Source organism: Schistocerca americana, chromosome 6 (genome assembly GCF_021461395.2).
Source record: "Schistocerca americana isolate TAMUIC-IGC-003095 chromosome 6, iqSchAmer2.1, whole genome shotgun sequence".
NCBI lineage: Eukaryota > Metazoa > Arthropoda > Insecta > Orthoptera > Acrididae > Schistocerca > Schistocerca americana.
The window spans coordinates 81423413-81440828 of NC_060124.1; the positions used below are offsets into that span (position 1 = coordinate 81423413).

At 39.9% G+C, this 17416-nt stretch overlaps 1 protein-coding gene across 1 annotated transcript in view; it reads left to right on the forward strand.

The window, feature by feature from the left end:
* The window catches only part of LOC124619972 (lysosomal-trafficking regulator), a 594456-nt gene that overhangs the window by 86891 nt on the left and 490149 nt on the right, over positions 1–17416 (forward strand). The window contains exons 10-11 of the mRNA XM_047146635.1: positions 9491–9794; positions 12656–12885. Of these exons, the coding sequence (XP_047002591.1) occupies positions 9491–9794; positions 12656–12885 (534 nt within the window). The remainder of the gene's footprint in view (positions 1–9490; positions 9795–12655; positions 12886–17416) is intronic.

A 17416-nucleotide genomic window follows, 5' to 3' on the forward strand; every position in this document is an offset into this window, starting at 1 on the left:
ATTTACCTGAGTATAAGACAACCATGAATATAAGACAACCATGAATATAAGACACCCCCCCCTATTCGTAACAGACTCTGTGAGAAAAATTTATTTTTAACACATTCTCACTAATCAAAATTACAAGCTATTTTATTGACATAAAGTATCTGCCAAAAATTTGACATTAAAACTCTTCTAAACATATGCCATTTATTGTCTACATTTTAATATCAGTAGGATAAATGAAGAAAGTGCAAAAAGGTAAGAATTTAAGGAGATGGGACCTGGATAAATTGAAAGAACTAGAGGTTGCAGAGAGTTTCAGAGAGAGCATTAGAGAACAGTTGACAAGAACAGAGGAAAGAAATACACAAGAAGAAGAATGGTTAGCTTTGAGGGATGAAATAGTGAAGGCAGCAGAGGATCAAGTAGGTAAAATCCTTGGGTAAGAGAAGAGAGATTGAGTTTAATTGATGAAAGTAGAAAATATAAAAACACAGTAAATGAAGCTGGTGAGAAGGAATACAACCGTCTCAAAAATGTAATCAATAGGAAGTGCAAAATGGCTAAGCAGGGATAGCTAGAGGATAGATGTAAGGATGTATAAGCATATGTCACTACATGTAAGATAGATACTGTCTACAGCAAAATTAAAGAGAACTTTGGAGAAAAGAGAACTACCTGTACGAATATCAAGAGCTCAGATGAAACCCAATTCTGAGCAAAGAAGGGAAAGCAGAAAGGTGGAAGGAGTATATAGAGGGTCTATACAAGGGCAATGTACTTGAGGACAACATTATGGAAATGAAAGAGGATGTAGATAAAGATGACATGGGAGATATGATACTGTGTGAAAAGTTTGACAGAGCACTGAAAGATCTAAGTCGAAACAAGGCCCCGGGAGTAGACAACATTCCATTAGAACTACTGATAGCCTTGGGAGAGCCAGCCCTGACAAAACTCTACCATCTGGTGAGCAATATGTATGAGACAGGTGAAATATCCACAGACTTCAAGAAGAATATAATAATTCCAATCCTAAAGAAAGCAGGTGTTCACATGTGTGAAAATTACCAAACTATCAATTCAATAAGTCATGATTGCAAAATACTAACATGAATTCTTTAAGAGGAATGGAAAAACTGGTAGAGGCTGTCCTTATCTTAAAAGACAGATTAAGGAAATTCATACCTACATTTCTAGCACTTGCAGATTAGAGACAGCTTTTGCCAATGTTGACTTCAATACTCTCTTTCAAATTCTGAAGGTGGCAGGTATAAAATACAGGGAGCGAAAGGCTATATACAATTTGTACAGAAACCAGATGGCAGTTACAAGAGTCAAGGAGCACGAAAGGGAAGCAGTGGTTGAGAAGGGGGTGAGACAGGGTTGTAGCCTATCCCCAACCTTATTCAATCTGTATATTGAGCAAGCAGTAAAGGAAACATTAGAAAAATTCAGAGTAGGTATTAAAATCCATGGACAAGAAATAAAAATTTTGAGGTTCACCAATGACATTTTAATTCTGTCAGAGACAGCAAAGGACCTGGAAGAGCAGTTGAACGGAATGGACAGTGTCTTGAAAGGAGGATATAAGATGAACATCAACAAAAGCAAAATGAGGATAATGGAATGTAGTCGAATTAAGTCGGGTGATGCTGAGGGAATTAGATTAGGAAATGAGACACTTAAAGTGGTAAATGAGTTGTGCTATTTGGGGAGCAAAATGTAGACTGGCAATCGCAAGGATAGTGTTTCTGAAGAAGAGAAATTCGTTAACAACGAGTATAGATTTAAGTGCTAGGAAGTCTTTTCTGAAAGTATTTATAAGGAGTGTAGCCATGTATAGAAGGGAAATATGGGTGGTAAACAGTGTAGACAAAAGAGAATAGAAGCTTTCAAAGTGTGGTGCTGCAGAAGAATGCTGATTAGATGGGTAGATCACATAACTAATGAGGAGGATTGGGGAGAAGAGGTATTTGTGGCACAACTTGACTATAAGAAGGGATCGGTTGGTAGGACACATTCTGAGGAGGGATCAAGTGATCACCAATTTAGTGTTGGATTGAAGCATGTGTAGTAAAAATCATAGAGGGATACAAAGAGATGAATACATTAAGCATATTCAGAAGGATGTATGTTGCAGTAGTTATTTGGAGAGGAAGAGGCTTGCACAGGATAGGGTAGCATAGAGAGCTGCATCAAACCAGTCTTTGGACTGAAGACAACAACAACAACAACAGGAGAAATGTCACATGATTGATTGAGCAACGTTGATACTGTATCAAGCACTTTGGTGTATCGGGAAATCTCGAGCCTATTGGTATTCGAGTATCATTTTCCGGGCTCTGCCTTCTGAATTCTACTAAGTGACTCTGCCTGTGCCTTGTATAGCCAAAGCTTCATCTCTAAATGTAAAATGATCCTTATAAATGTAAAGCTACCCCTTTATGCGCTACTAAACAACTTGAAAATGTTGACCTCAACAGAAATAGTTTAATCTACAACTATAAGATGACCGTGTATTTTTCGACTTAGGAATTCGGGGAAAAAAATCTCATCTTATAATCATTTCATATTGATCAATCAAAGCAGTCTCTAAGGACTGCAATGTATTAATGTACATTTTTATAACTGTCATTTGTAGGACTCCAAATGCTCCTCCATGCTCTTGTTACTTGAGAAAATTTAAGTGATGAGAATCCTCTGTAAAGATGTAATAGTTACTGCTAGGACAGAATTACCCTGGAAAACAGTTTTTATTTTATTTATTTATTTTTTTGTGCTGGGTGGGGGGGGGGGGGGGGGGGGGGTGGAGGGTTGCTATTGATAGGATATCGGCAGTGCTTATTTTCTGGATCTTATATTTGGGATCTTGCCTTGAGCTGCATGACAGTGCTTGTTTTCTGGACGTTATATTTGGGACCTTGCCTTCAGCTGCTACTGGAGAAGTTTGAAACTCTGAAAGAAGTGAGAGGCTGCATTGCATGCACAGAAATCATACAATAATATTGGTAGTAGCAAATTTGGGACACAAAAGACAGCTGCAATTGTGTGGTAAGGATGCTGCTGTCTAGAAAATTAACTCCAGCTGGCTGCACACAGGACATATTAAATAGAGCTGAAAGTGGAGCTCTTAAAAAGTGGAAATCCTTCACCAAAAGTACAAAACAAATAAAGCCGACAGTCCCCAGATAGCTGTGGCTGCTGACAGACAAAGGTACTTATTCCATATCCAACATGTCTGTAGAACATTTCCTTGTGTAATGAAGAAACGAACACTTGTAGGACAGAAGAGATGACTCGTGTTACATAGGCATCAAAGAGTGATTCTGTTCTTCTTGGGAGCACACAGCACAGCACTGTATAAAGCCCTCTTGTTTATTCTGAGGATTTGGAAAATAAACCCATTGGTTCAGAAGAATATTTCTGAGAATGAGCCAAAGAAGAGAAACATTTGAAAGATAAAGAAGTAATATGAAAATTTATGTCAAGCAAAGGGCAAATTTAAATATAGTTTTTGCATGTTATTACTCGTGGGACAGCAACAACCACACCAAGTGCTTTCTGTTTCTCTTCAAACCTGAAGAATGAACTTAATTTAGAATGCATGCCACATAAAGTATAGCATACACTTTGTGATGAGTCATGCTCTGTTCTGGTGTAAAACAAACTTTGTATCTATTCCTGCCTTCATTTAAAAAAATTAACACTCAGTTTTAGTTGTAAGGACTGGATGTCTTCGTAGATGCTCAGCTTCTCCATTTACTTGCACTGTTCTTGGAATTTACAAAATACATTGTGAATATTGTAGCAGTTACATCAATCAGTTAATATGAGCGATTTTAGAATGCTACACAGAGCACCACACCACCACCACCACCACCACCACATTAAATGTCATCTGCATATAGAAAAGTATGACATTTTGGGAAACTTTTCCTGTTTCGGGGCTTTATATTAATGATCTTCCTCCAGAATTCCTGTTCTTCCTGCCACTGTACTTCACTAATTCACACCATATCTACCTTCAACCCGTGCTTTTCTCTTTCCTAGTTCTCTAGCGTACATACCTGATTATGGGATCTACAATTACACTCTCTGACACTTAGAACACCAGTTTTGACTTTCCTGATGACAACATACTCCTGAGTAGCCTGATTCCAGGTACCTGAATGGAAGACTGTTTTAACCCTGGATTATTCTACTCTAGATGAGTCTTACATCATTCAACCACACAGATCTGCGTACCCTTCAGAAAAATGATTGCTGTAGTTTCCCCCTCACTTTCAGGTGTTTGCAGTACCAGCACAGCAAGGCCATGTTGTCTAAAGTTAGAGGGCCAACTCAGTCAATAGTCCAGACTGCTGCCTCTGCTACTACTGAAAAGACTGCTGTGTGCTTCTTCTACATCTACATAATTACTCTGCAATTGACATTTAAGTGCTTGGCAGAGGGTTCATCGATCCACAATTGTACTCTCTCTCTACCATTCCACTCCTGAACAGCGCGCGGGAAAAATGAGCACCTAAACCTTTCTGTTCGAGCTCTTATTTCTCTTATTTTATTTTGATGATCATTCCTGCCTATGTAGGTTTGGCTCAACAAAATATTTCCGCATTCGGAAGAGAAAGTTGGTGACTGAAATTTCATAAATAGATCTCGCCGTGACAAAAAACGTCTTTGCTTTAATGACTTCCATCCCAACTTGCGTATCTGCCACACTCTCTCCCCTATTACGTGATAATACAAAACAAGCTGCCCTTTTTTGCACCCTTTTGATGTCCTCCGTCAATCCCACCTGGTAAGGATCCCACACCACGCAGCAATATTCTAACAGAGGACGAACGAGTGTAGTGTAAGCTGTCTCTTTAGTGGACTTGTTGCATCTTCTAAGTGTCCTGCCAATGAAACACAACCTTTGGCTCGCCTTCCCCACAATATTATCCATGCGGTCTTTCCAACTGAAGTTGTTTGTAATTTTTACACCCAGGTACTTAGTTGAATTGACAGCCTTGAGAACTGTACTATTTATCGAGTAATCGAATTCCAACGGATTTCTTTTGGAGCTCATGTGGATCACCTCACACTTTTCGTTATTTAGCGTCAACTGCCACCTGCGCACCATACAGCAATCTTTTCTAAATCGCTTTGCAACTGATACTGGTCTTCAGACGACCTTACTAGACGGTAAATTACAGCATCATCTGTGAACAACCTAAGAGAACTGCTCAGATTGTCACCCAGGTCATTTATATAGATCAGGAACAGCAGAGGTCCCAGGACGCTTCCCTGGGGAACAGCTGATATGACTTCAGTTTTACTCGATGATTTGCCATCTATTACTACGAACTGCGACCTTCCTGACAGGAAATCACGAATCTAGTCGCGCAACTGAGACGATACGCCATAGGACCGCAGCTTTATTAGAAGTCGCTTGTGAGGAACGGTGTCAAAAGCTTTCTGGAAATTTAGAAATACGGAATCAACTTGAGATCCCCTGTTGATAGAGGCCATTACTTCGCGCGAATAAAGAGCTAGCTGCGTTGCACAAGAATGATGTTTTCTGAAACCATGCTGATTACATATCAATAGATCGTTCCCTTTGAGGTGATTCATAATGTTTGAATACAGTATATGCTCCAGAACCCTACTGCAAACCGACGTCAATGATATAGGTCTGTAGTTCGATGGATTACTCCTACTACCCTTCTTAAACACTAGTGTGACCTGCGCAATTTTCCAGTCTGTAGGTACAGATCTATCGGTGAGCGAGCGGTTGTATATGACTGTTAAATAGGGAGCTATTGTATCGGCGTAATCTGAAAGGAACCTAATCGGAATGCAATCTGGACCTGAAGACTTGCCCGTATCAAGCGATTTGAGTTGCTTCGCAACCCCTAAGGTATCTACTTCTAAGAAACTCATGCTAGCAGCTGTTCGTGTTTAAAATTCTGGAATATTCCATTCGCCTTCCCTGGTGAAGGAATTTTGGAAAACTGCGTTCAATAACTCCGCTTTAGCGGCACAGTCGTCGGTAACAGTACCATCGGCACTGCGCAGTGAAGGTATTGACTGCATCTTGCCGCTTGTGTACTTTACATACGACCAGAATTTCTTTGGATTTTCTACCAAATTTCGAGACAATGTTTCGTTGTGGAACCTTTTAAAGGCATCTCGCATTTAAGTCCGTGCCAAATTTTGTGCGTCTGTAAATTTTAGCCAATCTTCGGGATTTCGCGTTCTTCTGAACTTCGCATGCTTTTTCCGTTGCCTCTGCAACAGCGTTCGGACCTGTTTTGTGTACCATGGCGGATCAGTTCCATCTCTAACCAATTTATGAGGTATGAATCTCTCAATTGCTGTTGCTACTATATCTTTGTATTTGAGCCACATCTTGTCTACATTTGCATAGTCAGTTCAGAAGGAATGGAGATTGTCTCTTAGGAAGGCTTCTAGTGATACTTTATCCGATTTTTTAAATAAAATTATTTTTCGTATGTTTCTGGTGGATTTGGAAGAAACGGTATTGAGCCTAGCTACAACGACCTTGTGATCACTAATCCCTGTATGATGCTCTCTATTAGCTCTGGATAGTTTGTGGCTAAGAGGTCAAGTGTGTTTTTGCAACCATTTACAATTCGCGTGGGTTCGTGGACTAACTGCTCGAAATAATTTTCGGAGAAAGCATTTAGGACAATCTCGGAAGGTGTTTTCTGCCTACCACCGGTTTTGAACAAGTATTTTTGCCAACATATTGAGGGAAGGTTGAAGTCCCCACCAACTATAACCATATGAGTGGGATATTAATTTGTTATGAGACTCAAATTTTCTCTGAACTGTTCAGCAACTATATCATTGGAGCATGGGGGTCAGTAGAAAGAGCCAATTATTAACTTAGTTCAGGTGTTAAGTATAACCTCACCCATACCAATTCGCACGGAGTATCTACTTCGACTTCACTACAAGATAAACCACCACTGACAGACACAAACACTCAACCACCAATTCTGCCTAATCTATCTTTCCTGAACACCGTCTGAGACTTCATAAAAATTTCTGCAGAACTTATTTCAGGCTTTAGCCAGCTTTCTGTACCTATAACGATTTCAGCTTCTGTGCTTTCTATTAGCGCTTGAAGCTCAGGGACTTGCCCAGCACAACTACAACAATTTACAACTACAATTCTGACTGTTCCTTGATCCAAGCACGCCCTGTATTTGCCATGCACCCTTAGAGATTGCAGCCGACCCCATACTTTCCCGAGGCCTTCTAACCTAAAAAACCGCCCAGTCCACGCCACACAGCCTCCGCTACCCATGTAACCACCAGCTGAGTGTAGTGAACTCCTGACCTATCCAGCAGAACCTGAAATCCCACCACCCTATGGTGCAAGTCAAGGAATCTACAGCCAACATGTTCGCAAAACCGTCTGAGCCTCTGATTCAGACCCTCCACCTGGCTCTGCACCAAAGGTCCACAGTCGGTTCTGTCAACGATGCTGCACATTGTGAGCTCTGCCTTCATCTTGTAAGCAAGACCGGCAGCCTTCACCAAATCAGATAGCTGCTGGAATCCAGAGAGAATTTCCTCAGATCCAAAGCGACACACATCATTAGTGCTGACATGTGCCACCACGTGCAGCTGGCTGCACTCTGTGCTCTTCATGGGATCTGGAAGGACCCTTTCCACATCAGGAATGACTCCACCCAGAATGCACACGGAGTGCACACTGGATTTCTTCCCCTCCTTAGCCGCCATATCCCTAAGGGGCCCCATTACGCGCCTAACGTTGGTACTGTTGTCTATATTGCTGAGTCATAAGAGGCACACCAACACAGCAAGGTTCATGGCTCTGTGTAGTAATTTTCCCGAAATACATTGTTGCCTCATGCTTATATCCTTGTTGTTAGAATAGCCCAGATGTAGTACATAGAAGTGCAGGTAATCATCGTGAAAATTCAGTATACTGTGCTGTTGAAATGTGTTGTTCTCTTTGCAGTAAGTGTGTCTGTGACATTCAGTGTTAACATAAATGCTGATGGGAAATGCATCACTTAAGATGCCAAATATCAAAAAGTTTGTTTGCATTAGATTGAGAAGTGTTTGCCCTTGCATGTCTTCATATCAGTTTATACTCAATGAACACATTCTCAGTATGTTCATAATTTTTGTCATCCGTAGTGGCATGTGTGGAAAAACAATGGCAGCTTCATCCAACAGTCACCTACATTGTTTAGGACTATTGATTTTTATGAATTACACATACTTCAAGGCTGGAAGATTTTTAGGTTTCTACTGCATCTGATGCCAAGCATTTCCATGGCAATGGAATGTATGTGTAAAATAAGGTAACTTAAAGAAGAATAAATTTCTCACTAGCCTGTGAATTGTAGTTCAAATTGGAGTTATCTAATGATATAGCTGTTCTGTCACTGTTTTTTTTCTGTAATATTGAAACAATTCACTGTGTCCTCCAGAAATGTGGGACATCTTGTGTAATAAGCCCACATAAAATGTTTTCTTTTTCTCTTCTTTCTTTGTTTTTCTTTTTTCGCCTTATTAGTGACACTTTGTGGCCACTGTGTTTTAGTTGCCCCATTTTTTCCTAACCCTACCAGTTTCTTCCATCACTGTCTCTTTATTACCCTGCACACCTTTCTCCGCCCCTGACACACTTTTGCTGTCTCGACTGCTTGTAAAAAGTAAGAGTAGCTGTCTCTCTTTCCACCGTCGATGTAATAGCCAAGTTTAAACTTAATTTACCTATATCAATGATGTTACATGTAAACGGTGCATGGGAAGATGCTTACAAGAATTTATTGCGTTGCAGCACAATATGATAATGGAAGAATGGTACGGAATTGCGTTGATAATAAAAATTTCCAACAAATGTGTGGTAGCATATTGCATGGAGTATGTATGGCATATAAAAAGCTTTGTGGAGAATTGGAGTTATGATTTGTGATTTTAGGCTCCCCCAGCCTGTGACAATTTTGAAATGTTCTCAGGTATTCGGCCACATAATGTCATGCTTACAGTGAATAAACAGCATATGTGGGTGAACATTTCTGAAAGCAAGTAAGTCTCCCAAAAATTGATCATTTTGTATACTACTTTGTTACTGGGAACAATAGCTTAATTTGCCATTATGTCAAAAATTTGGACAAAGTCTAAAGAGTGGACAGAAGTGGATATTCAGCACTAAAGTAAGCCACAGGAATTATGTTTATCAGCTGTATCAAAAAAGATAAATTTATAATGTCTACATTACTCTCACCACCTTGCCAGTGTACATTCCAAAATTTTTGGGTCGAGATATGTTTGCAGAAGGGAGCTCATTGCTACATCTCTTCAGACAACCCTGTACCTCTTTATTGAAGTTTTGCATCACCTATCGTGCAATAAATTTCCTATGCAATCACACCTCCATCCCTCAAGTAGTGTTTATCTCTTCAGCAGTTAAATCTCTGAGCGAAATACATTAACTCTTTCTCTCCCACCACAGGTTGGTCGACAGCGTAGCCCGCCTCGTGTCTACATTGAAACGCACACAACTAGAACTCGTGCAGCAGGCAACTCGCCGATCAAGGCGCACCTCAGCCCCAGCACCCGGTGCGGCAGTCGTGATCTCCACAAACTCAACTCCAACCCACCACCATGCTCCGGACCCCCTCGATGCATCATATTGCCGTGTGTCTGCTGTCTTCACAGTATTAGTGCACCTGCTGTCTGTACCTGCCGTGAGGGAGCGAGTACTGCGTGCTATGAGGCACTGCGGGACCTGCTGCTGTTTCCAGCCTCGCACATTAGTGAGTATGCCAGCACCAAACCTCTATTCCATTTAGCATTGCAGAAAGCAGTCGTCAGATGCCTATGCTAATTTCAATGTGTGTGCAAAATAAGTTAACTGAAACTCTCTCTCTCTCTCTCTCTCTCTCTCTCTCTCTCTCTCTCTCTCTCTCTCACATCATCTCCCTCTCTCCACTCCCCATGTATCCCCTCCCCTCCCCCTCCCATCCCTCCCCTCCCTTATTCCCCCTTATCCCCCTCCCTTATCCCCTTCCCCTCCCATCCCTCCCCTCCCTTATCCCCCCTTATCCCCTTCCCCTCCCTTATCCCCTTCCCCTCCCTTATCCCCTTCCCCTCCCTTATCCCCTTCCCCCCCTTATCCCCTTCCCCTCCCTTATCCCCTTCCTCTCCCTTATCTCCCTCCCCCTCTCCCATCCCACTAATCCCCTCCCCATCTCTCTGCCCCTGATATGTAAGCAGGCATAATTCTAGCTTTTTGGGAAGGAGAAGAGAATTATTTGTGAGCTGACACATATGAGGAAGCAATTTAGAGGCTACCCAAAATACTGTAAAGAAACCATCAAAATTCTAATCAAAAGGACTTGATGGAGATTTGAAATGCATACTGCCAAACAGGACCATGACACTCCCAGCAAAATATTACTACTGAATTTGGAGTTCATTGGTCTAGGTTTCTCCCATTTGTGTTTCTCTGTTTTGGGCAGTTTCACAGTATTTTCTAGACTAGTGTTTGTTAAAAATAATGTTTGAAGTTGTGTTTTTGTAAGTGACCTGTGTTTGGAGTGAGTGCTGTTGCATCCTGGGTGCAGAGAACAGTTTTTCTTGTATTACTTGGTAAAGAAGACTTGAGACATGGCCAGGGAGGGGAGGGGATGCAGTGAATACGTACTCTCGGGTACCTGTAGGAGTGGAACGATGTTGCATACTACACCAATGCCCTGCGTAGCATAGTAGTTAAATATTGAGTTGCATTTTTAGTTGACAAAAGTTCATGCATGCTATGACCATGCTAAAATCAAACAATAGAAAGTCCAGGATGGAATGTAACATTATTATGAAAGTTGCCACTCACCATATAGCAGAAGTGCTGAGTCACAGATAGGCACAACAAAAGGACTGTCACAAATAAAGCTCTCGGCCAGTAAGGCCTTCATCAAAAATAGATGACAAACACACACACATACACACTCGCGCAGACGCAACTCACACACACGACTGCATCTCAGCCAACTGAGGCCACCGACTGCTAACTGTGCTAACATTTATTCACAGTTTACTGTAAATGAATCTGTGTTTTTCTGCATGAACTACTTGTTACTGCAAGTCTGATACTTCATTTTTTTAAAATAAAAATCTAGCTTATTATGATGCCATTTACAGAAACTGTATCATCTCATTCATACAAATGCACCATTTATTCTTGTAGCTTATAAAACTGAATCTCATATACACAACAGTTGTTCTCAGACTTTGACCACCAGCCTTGAAGTCCAGCACTGTCACTCTTTCCTTGTTCTTGTCATCAGTAAATTTAATGGCATTAACAGCGAGGAGCAGCAGTTGTCTACTAAGGCGTTTTCATGATCTCTTTCCATGCTTGCACGGTGAGGTAACTATTTTGGACTGGGAAGTGCCTAGTCGAAATGAAATAAGATGATCCCTGACAGCTCGTAGCTGTCTTCAGAGCTATGACAACACTGAGGTCTTGCTGTGGAGATGTTTACAAAATCACATTACATTGAGGTAAGCCTCCAAAGCTGCCATGCCCAACTCAGTGCAACTGTTGGGCATCAACTTAATGCCGACTCAACTATAGTACCCAGTGAGTAACATGGACAAGAAGTTAGTCAACTCTGCAGCTGCATTTACAGTTCAGTTTATCAAGTAATACTACCTACATGTTGTTGTTGTTGTTGGTGGTGGTGGTGGTGGTGGTGGTGGTGGTGGAGGTGGTGGTGGTGCAGTAGAAGCGTATGCTTAGATGTCTGGAATTGCAATTAAAAACCTAAAATACTGCTTGTCTCATTTTCTGTTTTCATTTTAATGTCTTTTGTATCTAAATTAAGATTATGCCTGTGGACATGGCAGGACAGAACATAAACAGCTATTAAAAATGCAGACCAGCGTCCAACTTTGTGTCTTGACAGTCTCATACACTCTTTTTGAGAACTGGAAACAGATTGTACAGAAACATTTCTTAGTCTGCAGTATGAATCCACAGTTTGTCAAGATACTGTTCGGGGCAGTGCAGGGTGGGGATATAAGAAAGAACTTTTGGCAATAAATGGGATATCTCCCTTCAGCATTCCTGTCCACTATTTGGCTCATTTGTCTTAAAGACCAGTGACTCCAGCATTGAGGAGTGATTGTTCATATTAAAAAAAAAAATAATAAAGTAGACTGGGAATCATAAATTCCCCAGGAGATCTATAGAAAACTCTGACTGTTGTTGTAGAGTTGTTATGGTATTTTGATAGAGATTTACCACATGTGGCCACCAATGTTGAGAATAGAGGAGGAGGAGGGGGACAGAGAGCTAGAGAATAGAGGAGGAGGGGGGCAGAGAGCTAGCTTCATGCCTTGAAGAAGCATATGCACAGGTGTAAGCTGGTCCAAAAAGTGACTCGATAACTAATAAGGCCTGTACTGTAATCAAAATGTACAAAATCCAGGGCTACATTAATATTGATTATAGGTCATTATTCTTTTGGTTGACAAAAACCGGTGATTTATTTACCAGTATAAGATATTACTAAACACAGTGCCTTTGTGTGCTGAACACTTCTTCTTAAATTCCTTGCAAGTAAAATTTACAGATGTATGGTTGTTAGTGCGTAACCTGTTTCATTGCATTTTACAGGTTAGTGCCCTCGTTGGTATCCTAGAACAAGCTGGAGGCAATAAACGTGTGAGACGGCTTACTTTTGCCCTTCTGGAAAGGTCACTGTACCGTGAATTGGGTGCTGTTGTGACAGAAAGAAACAAAAGTTGTTCTGTATGCTCCCGCTGGTCTTCGTCATCATCATCATCATCATCATCAGACTTGCTCTTTGTAGCTGACGGTTACATATCTGGAGAAGGAGTGGGAAGGTTAGTAATGCATTATTTGCTGATTTGTTATAATTTGGATTTTACCTTCATTTTTTCATAGCTGTTCTGATTTAGCAGCAATGCATTTCATGGTATATTAAACTCTTAAGGTTTCCTGAACTGTTATCCAAGTAAATCCACTGCTAGTTACGGGGCAAAAACACAATAATTTTGGCTCCATGCAAGAAAGTACATTATCTGTATTAAAAAAAAGTTGAGAAAATTGTTAAAGTTACAGAGAAATATGAAGCATTAGCAGTAATTAAATTCAGGAGATGAAAATTGTAGCAATGCTAATGGAAGCACATAAATTATAAAATAATATCCATAGCCACAGGCACTGTAAATTCCTTCTTGAGGAAAGAGAGGGAATTTCATTGGGAAAGATCGCTGAGAGGAGCAGGTCACTCAAACCCGAGGTTGAGAGGGAGGAGGAAGGTAGGAAATGATGAAGTAAAATCAGTTTTTTTACTCCCCCTTCTGGCATTCCTCAGCCAATTCCTCTTTCCTCTTAGAAAAAGAAATATTTAAGTATAAAAGCTTCAAACACTCTTTTCTAATTCAAGTTTCCCTATTAGCAGTGTTGTGAGTTGCTTCTCCTGTACTCTCTCTTTTGTAATTTTAGCAATATGTTCTTGTTGTTGTTGTGGTCTTCAGTCCAGAGACTGGTTTGATGCAGCTCTCCATGCTACCCTATCTTGTGCCGGCTTCTTCATCTCTCAGTACCCACTGCAACCTACATCCTTCTGAATGTGCTTAGTGTATTCATATCTCGGTATCCCTCTACAATTTTTACCCTCCATGCTGCCCTCCACTACTAAATTGGTGATCCCGTGATGCCTCAGAACACGTCCTACCAATCGATCCCTTCTTCTAGTCACGTTGTGCCACAAATTTCTCTTCTCCCCAATTCAATCAATACCTCATCATTAGTTTTGTGATGTACCCATATAATCTTCAGCATTCTTCTGTAGCACCACATTGTGAAAGCTTCTATTCTCTTCTTGTCCAAACTATTTATCGTCCATGTTTCACTTCCATACGTGGCTACACTCCATACAAATACTTTGAGAAACGACTTCCTGACACTTAAATCGATGTTAACAAATTTCTCTTCTTCAGAAAAGCTTTCCTTGCCATTGCCAGTCTACATTTTATATCCTCTCTACTTTGACCATCATCGGTTATTTTGCTCCCCAAATAGCAAAACTCATTTACTACTTTAAGCGTCTCATTTCCTAATCTAATTCCCGCAGCATCACCCAACTTAATTCGACTACATTCCTTTATCTGCGTTTTGCTTTTGTTGATCTTCATCTTATAGCCTCCTTTCAAGACACTGTCCATTCCTTTCAACTGCTCTTCCAAGTCCTTTGCTGTCTATGACAGAATTACAATGTCATCGGCAAACCTCAAAATTTTTATTTCTTCTCCGTGGATTTTAATACCTACTCCAAATTTTTCTTTTGTTTCCTTTACTGCTTGCTCAATATACCGATTGAATAACGTTGGGGATAGGCTACAACCCTGTCTCTCCCTCTTCTCAACCACTGCTTCCCCCCTCATGCCTCTCGACTCTTATAACTGCCATCTGGTTTCTGTGCAAATTGTAAATAGCTATTTGCTATTTGTATTTTACCCCTGCCACCTTCAGAATTTGTAAGAGAGTTTTCCAGTCAGCATTGTCAAAAGCTTTCTCTAAGTCTACAAATGCTAGAAACATAGATTTGCTTTTCCTTAATCTATCTTCTAAGATAAGTCACAGGGTCAGTTTTGCCTCATGTGTTCCAATATTTCTACAGAATCCAAACTGATCTTCCCTGAGGTCAGCTTCTACCAGTTTTTCCATTCGTCTGTAAAGAATTCGCGTTAGTATATTGCAGCTGTGACTTATTAAGCTGATAGTTCAGTAATTTTCACATCTATCAACACCTGCTTTTTTCGTGATTGGTATTATTATATTCTTCTTGAAATCTGAGGGTATTTCGCCTGTCTCATACATCTTGCTGACCAGATGGTAGAGTTTTGTCAGGACTTGCTCTCCCAAGGCTATAGGTAGTTCTAATGGAATGTTGTCTACTCCTGGGGCCTTGTTTCGACTTAGGGCTTTCAGTGCTCTGTTGAACTCTTCACGCAGTATAGTATCTCCCATTCATCTACCTCCTCTTCCATTTCTATAACATTGCCCTCAAATACATCGCCCTTGTATAGATCCTCTATATATTTCTTCCACCTTTCTGCTTTCCCTTCTATGCTTAGAACTGGGTTTCCATCTGAGCTCTTGTTTATTATTATTATTATTATTATTATTATTATTTATTTTATGGCCTTCATTGGACCACTCTAGTCAAAAATACAAAGTTGTGAACAAGTTGTTACACAGGGATACAATTTGGCTCAACAATAACTTAATATGATATTTAGGTAATATAATTATTAGAGTCTATTCTTATATGAAAGGTGTTTTGCTCTTCTGTCTGCTCAATATTTCTTCATTCTTTCAGATTTTTCTTTCTTTCTTCATCTGAGACCACTCTTCCTGTTCTCCTTTTATTGATTTTCATTTGTAGTCTGGTTTGCGGGTCTTGTAGTATTCTGGTTTTCTCTGTCTTGTTTTTTAGGTCATTTACTGTAATTTGGAGTTCTTTTATATCTTCCTTAATTTCTGTGATCCATTTAATGTCGCTCTTGCTATTCCAAAATTTTTGTATTATTTTTTTACTATTTCTGTTTTCTGGAGTTCTCATCAGATGTCCAAAGAATAATATATGTTTCTTCGTGATTGTGCTCGTGACTGGTTCTATTTTCTTATATTCTGTTTCATTTGATGCTATTCTCCAATGTCCATTTATTTTATACTCTTTATTTATACATGTCCTAATTATTCTTCTTTCTATTTTTAGTATTCTGTCAATTTCTGCTGTATTAGTTGTTTTGAAGATAGTTTCAGCTGCATAAGTTATTTCTGGTTGTGTAACTGTTATATAGTGTGTTAATTTTGCATCTATAGATAGGCTTTTTTTGATGTATGTAGTTTTGGTAATGTAATTTGTGTAGTTCAGTTTTTTTATTCTATTCTGCCATGATGGCTTCTCATTTAGATTGTATATCGCTATTTCGCCTAAATATTTAAATTTATCAACAATTTTGATTTCCTGTTCTCCTATTGTAATTTTATTTGCATGAGGTGGATCAGTTAGCATAATCTCCGTTTTTTCAAATGATATTCTAAGGCCTACTTTCTCTGCTATTTCTTGTAGTGATTTCACTTGTTGCCTGGCTTCTTGAATGGCTAGGAGAGCAAGATCATCAGCAAATCCCAAGCAGTTTAAGCTAATATCATCTTTTGCACTTCCAATTCTTATCATCTTTGGGTTGTCCTTGTACCATTCTCTCATTATGTATTCCAATGCACAGTTGAACAGTAATGGTGGTAGGCAGTCATCTTGTCTTAAGCCTGAGCTCTTGATATTCATGCAAGTGGTTCTCTTTTCTCCAAAGGCCTCTGTAATTTTCCTGTAGGCAGTATCTATCTTATGCTAGTGATATATGCCACTACATCCTTACATTTGTCCTCTAGCCATCCCTGCTTAGTTCATTTTGCACTTCCTGTCAATCTCATTTTTGAGACGTTTGTATTCCTTTTTGCCTGCTTCATTTACTGCATTTTTATAATTTCTCCTTTCATCAGTTAAATTCAAAATAGCTTCTGTCACCCAAGTATTTCTACTAGCCCTCGTCTTTTTACCTACTTGATCCTCTGTTGCCTTCACTATTTCATCTCACAAAGCTACCCATTCTTCTTCTACTTGTATTTCTTTCCCCAATTCTTGTCAATTGTTCCCTAACGCTCTCCCTGAAACTCTGTACAACCTCTGGTTTAGTCAGTTTATCCAGGTCCCATCTCCTTAAATTCCCACCTATTTGCAATTTCTTCAGTTTTAACCTACAGTTCATAACCATGAGATTGTGGTCAGAGTCCACATCTGACCCTGGAAATTAAAACCTGATTCCTAAATCTCTGTCGCAGCATTATATAATCTATCTGAAACATTCCAGTATCTCCAGGCCTCTTCCATGTATACAACCTTCTTTCATGATTCTCGAACCAAGTGTTAGCTATGATTAAGTTATGCTCTGTGCAAAATTCTACCAGACTGCTTCCTCTCTCATCCCTTACCCCCATTCCATATTCACCTACTACGTTTCCTTCTCTTCCTTTTCGTACTGTCGAATTCCAGTCACCCATGACTAATAAATTTTCATCTCCCTTCACTATCTGAATAATTTCCTTTATCTCATCACTCTCTTCATCATATGCAGAGCTAGGTGGCATATAAACATGTACTACAGTGGTACGCGTGGGCTTCATGTCTATCTTGGCCACAATAATGCGTTCACTATGCTGTTTGTTGTAGCTTACCTGTACTCTTAATTTTTTATTTATTATTAAACCTACTCCAGCATTACCCTTATTTGATTTTGGTTTATAACTCTGTATTCTCCCGATCAGAAGTCTTGTTCCTCCTGC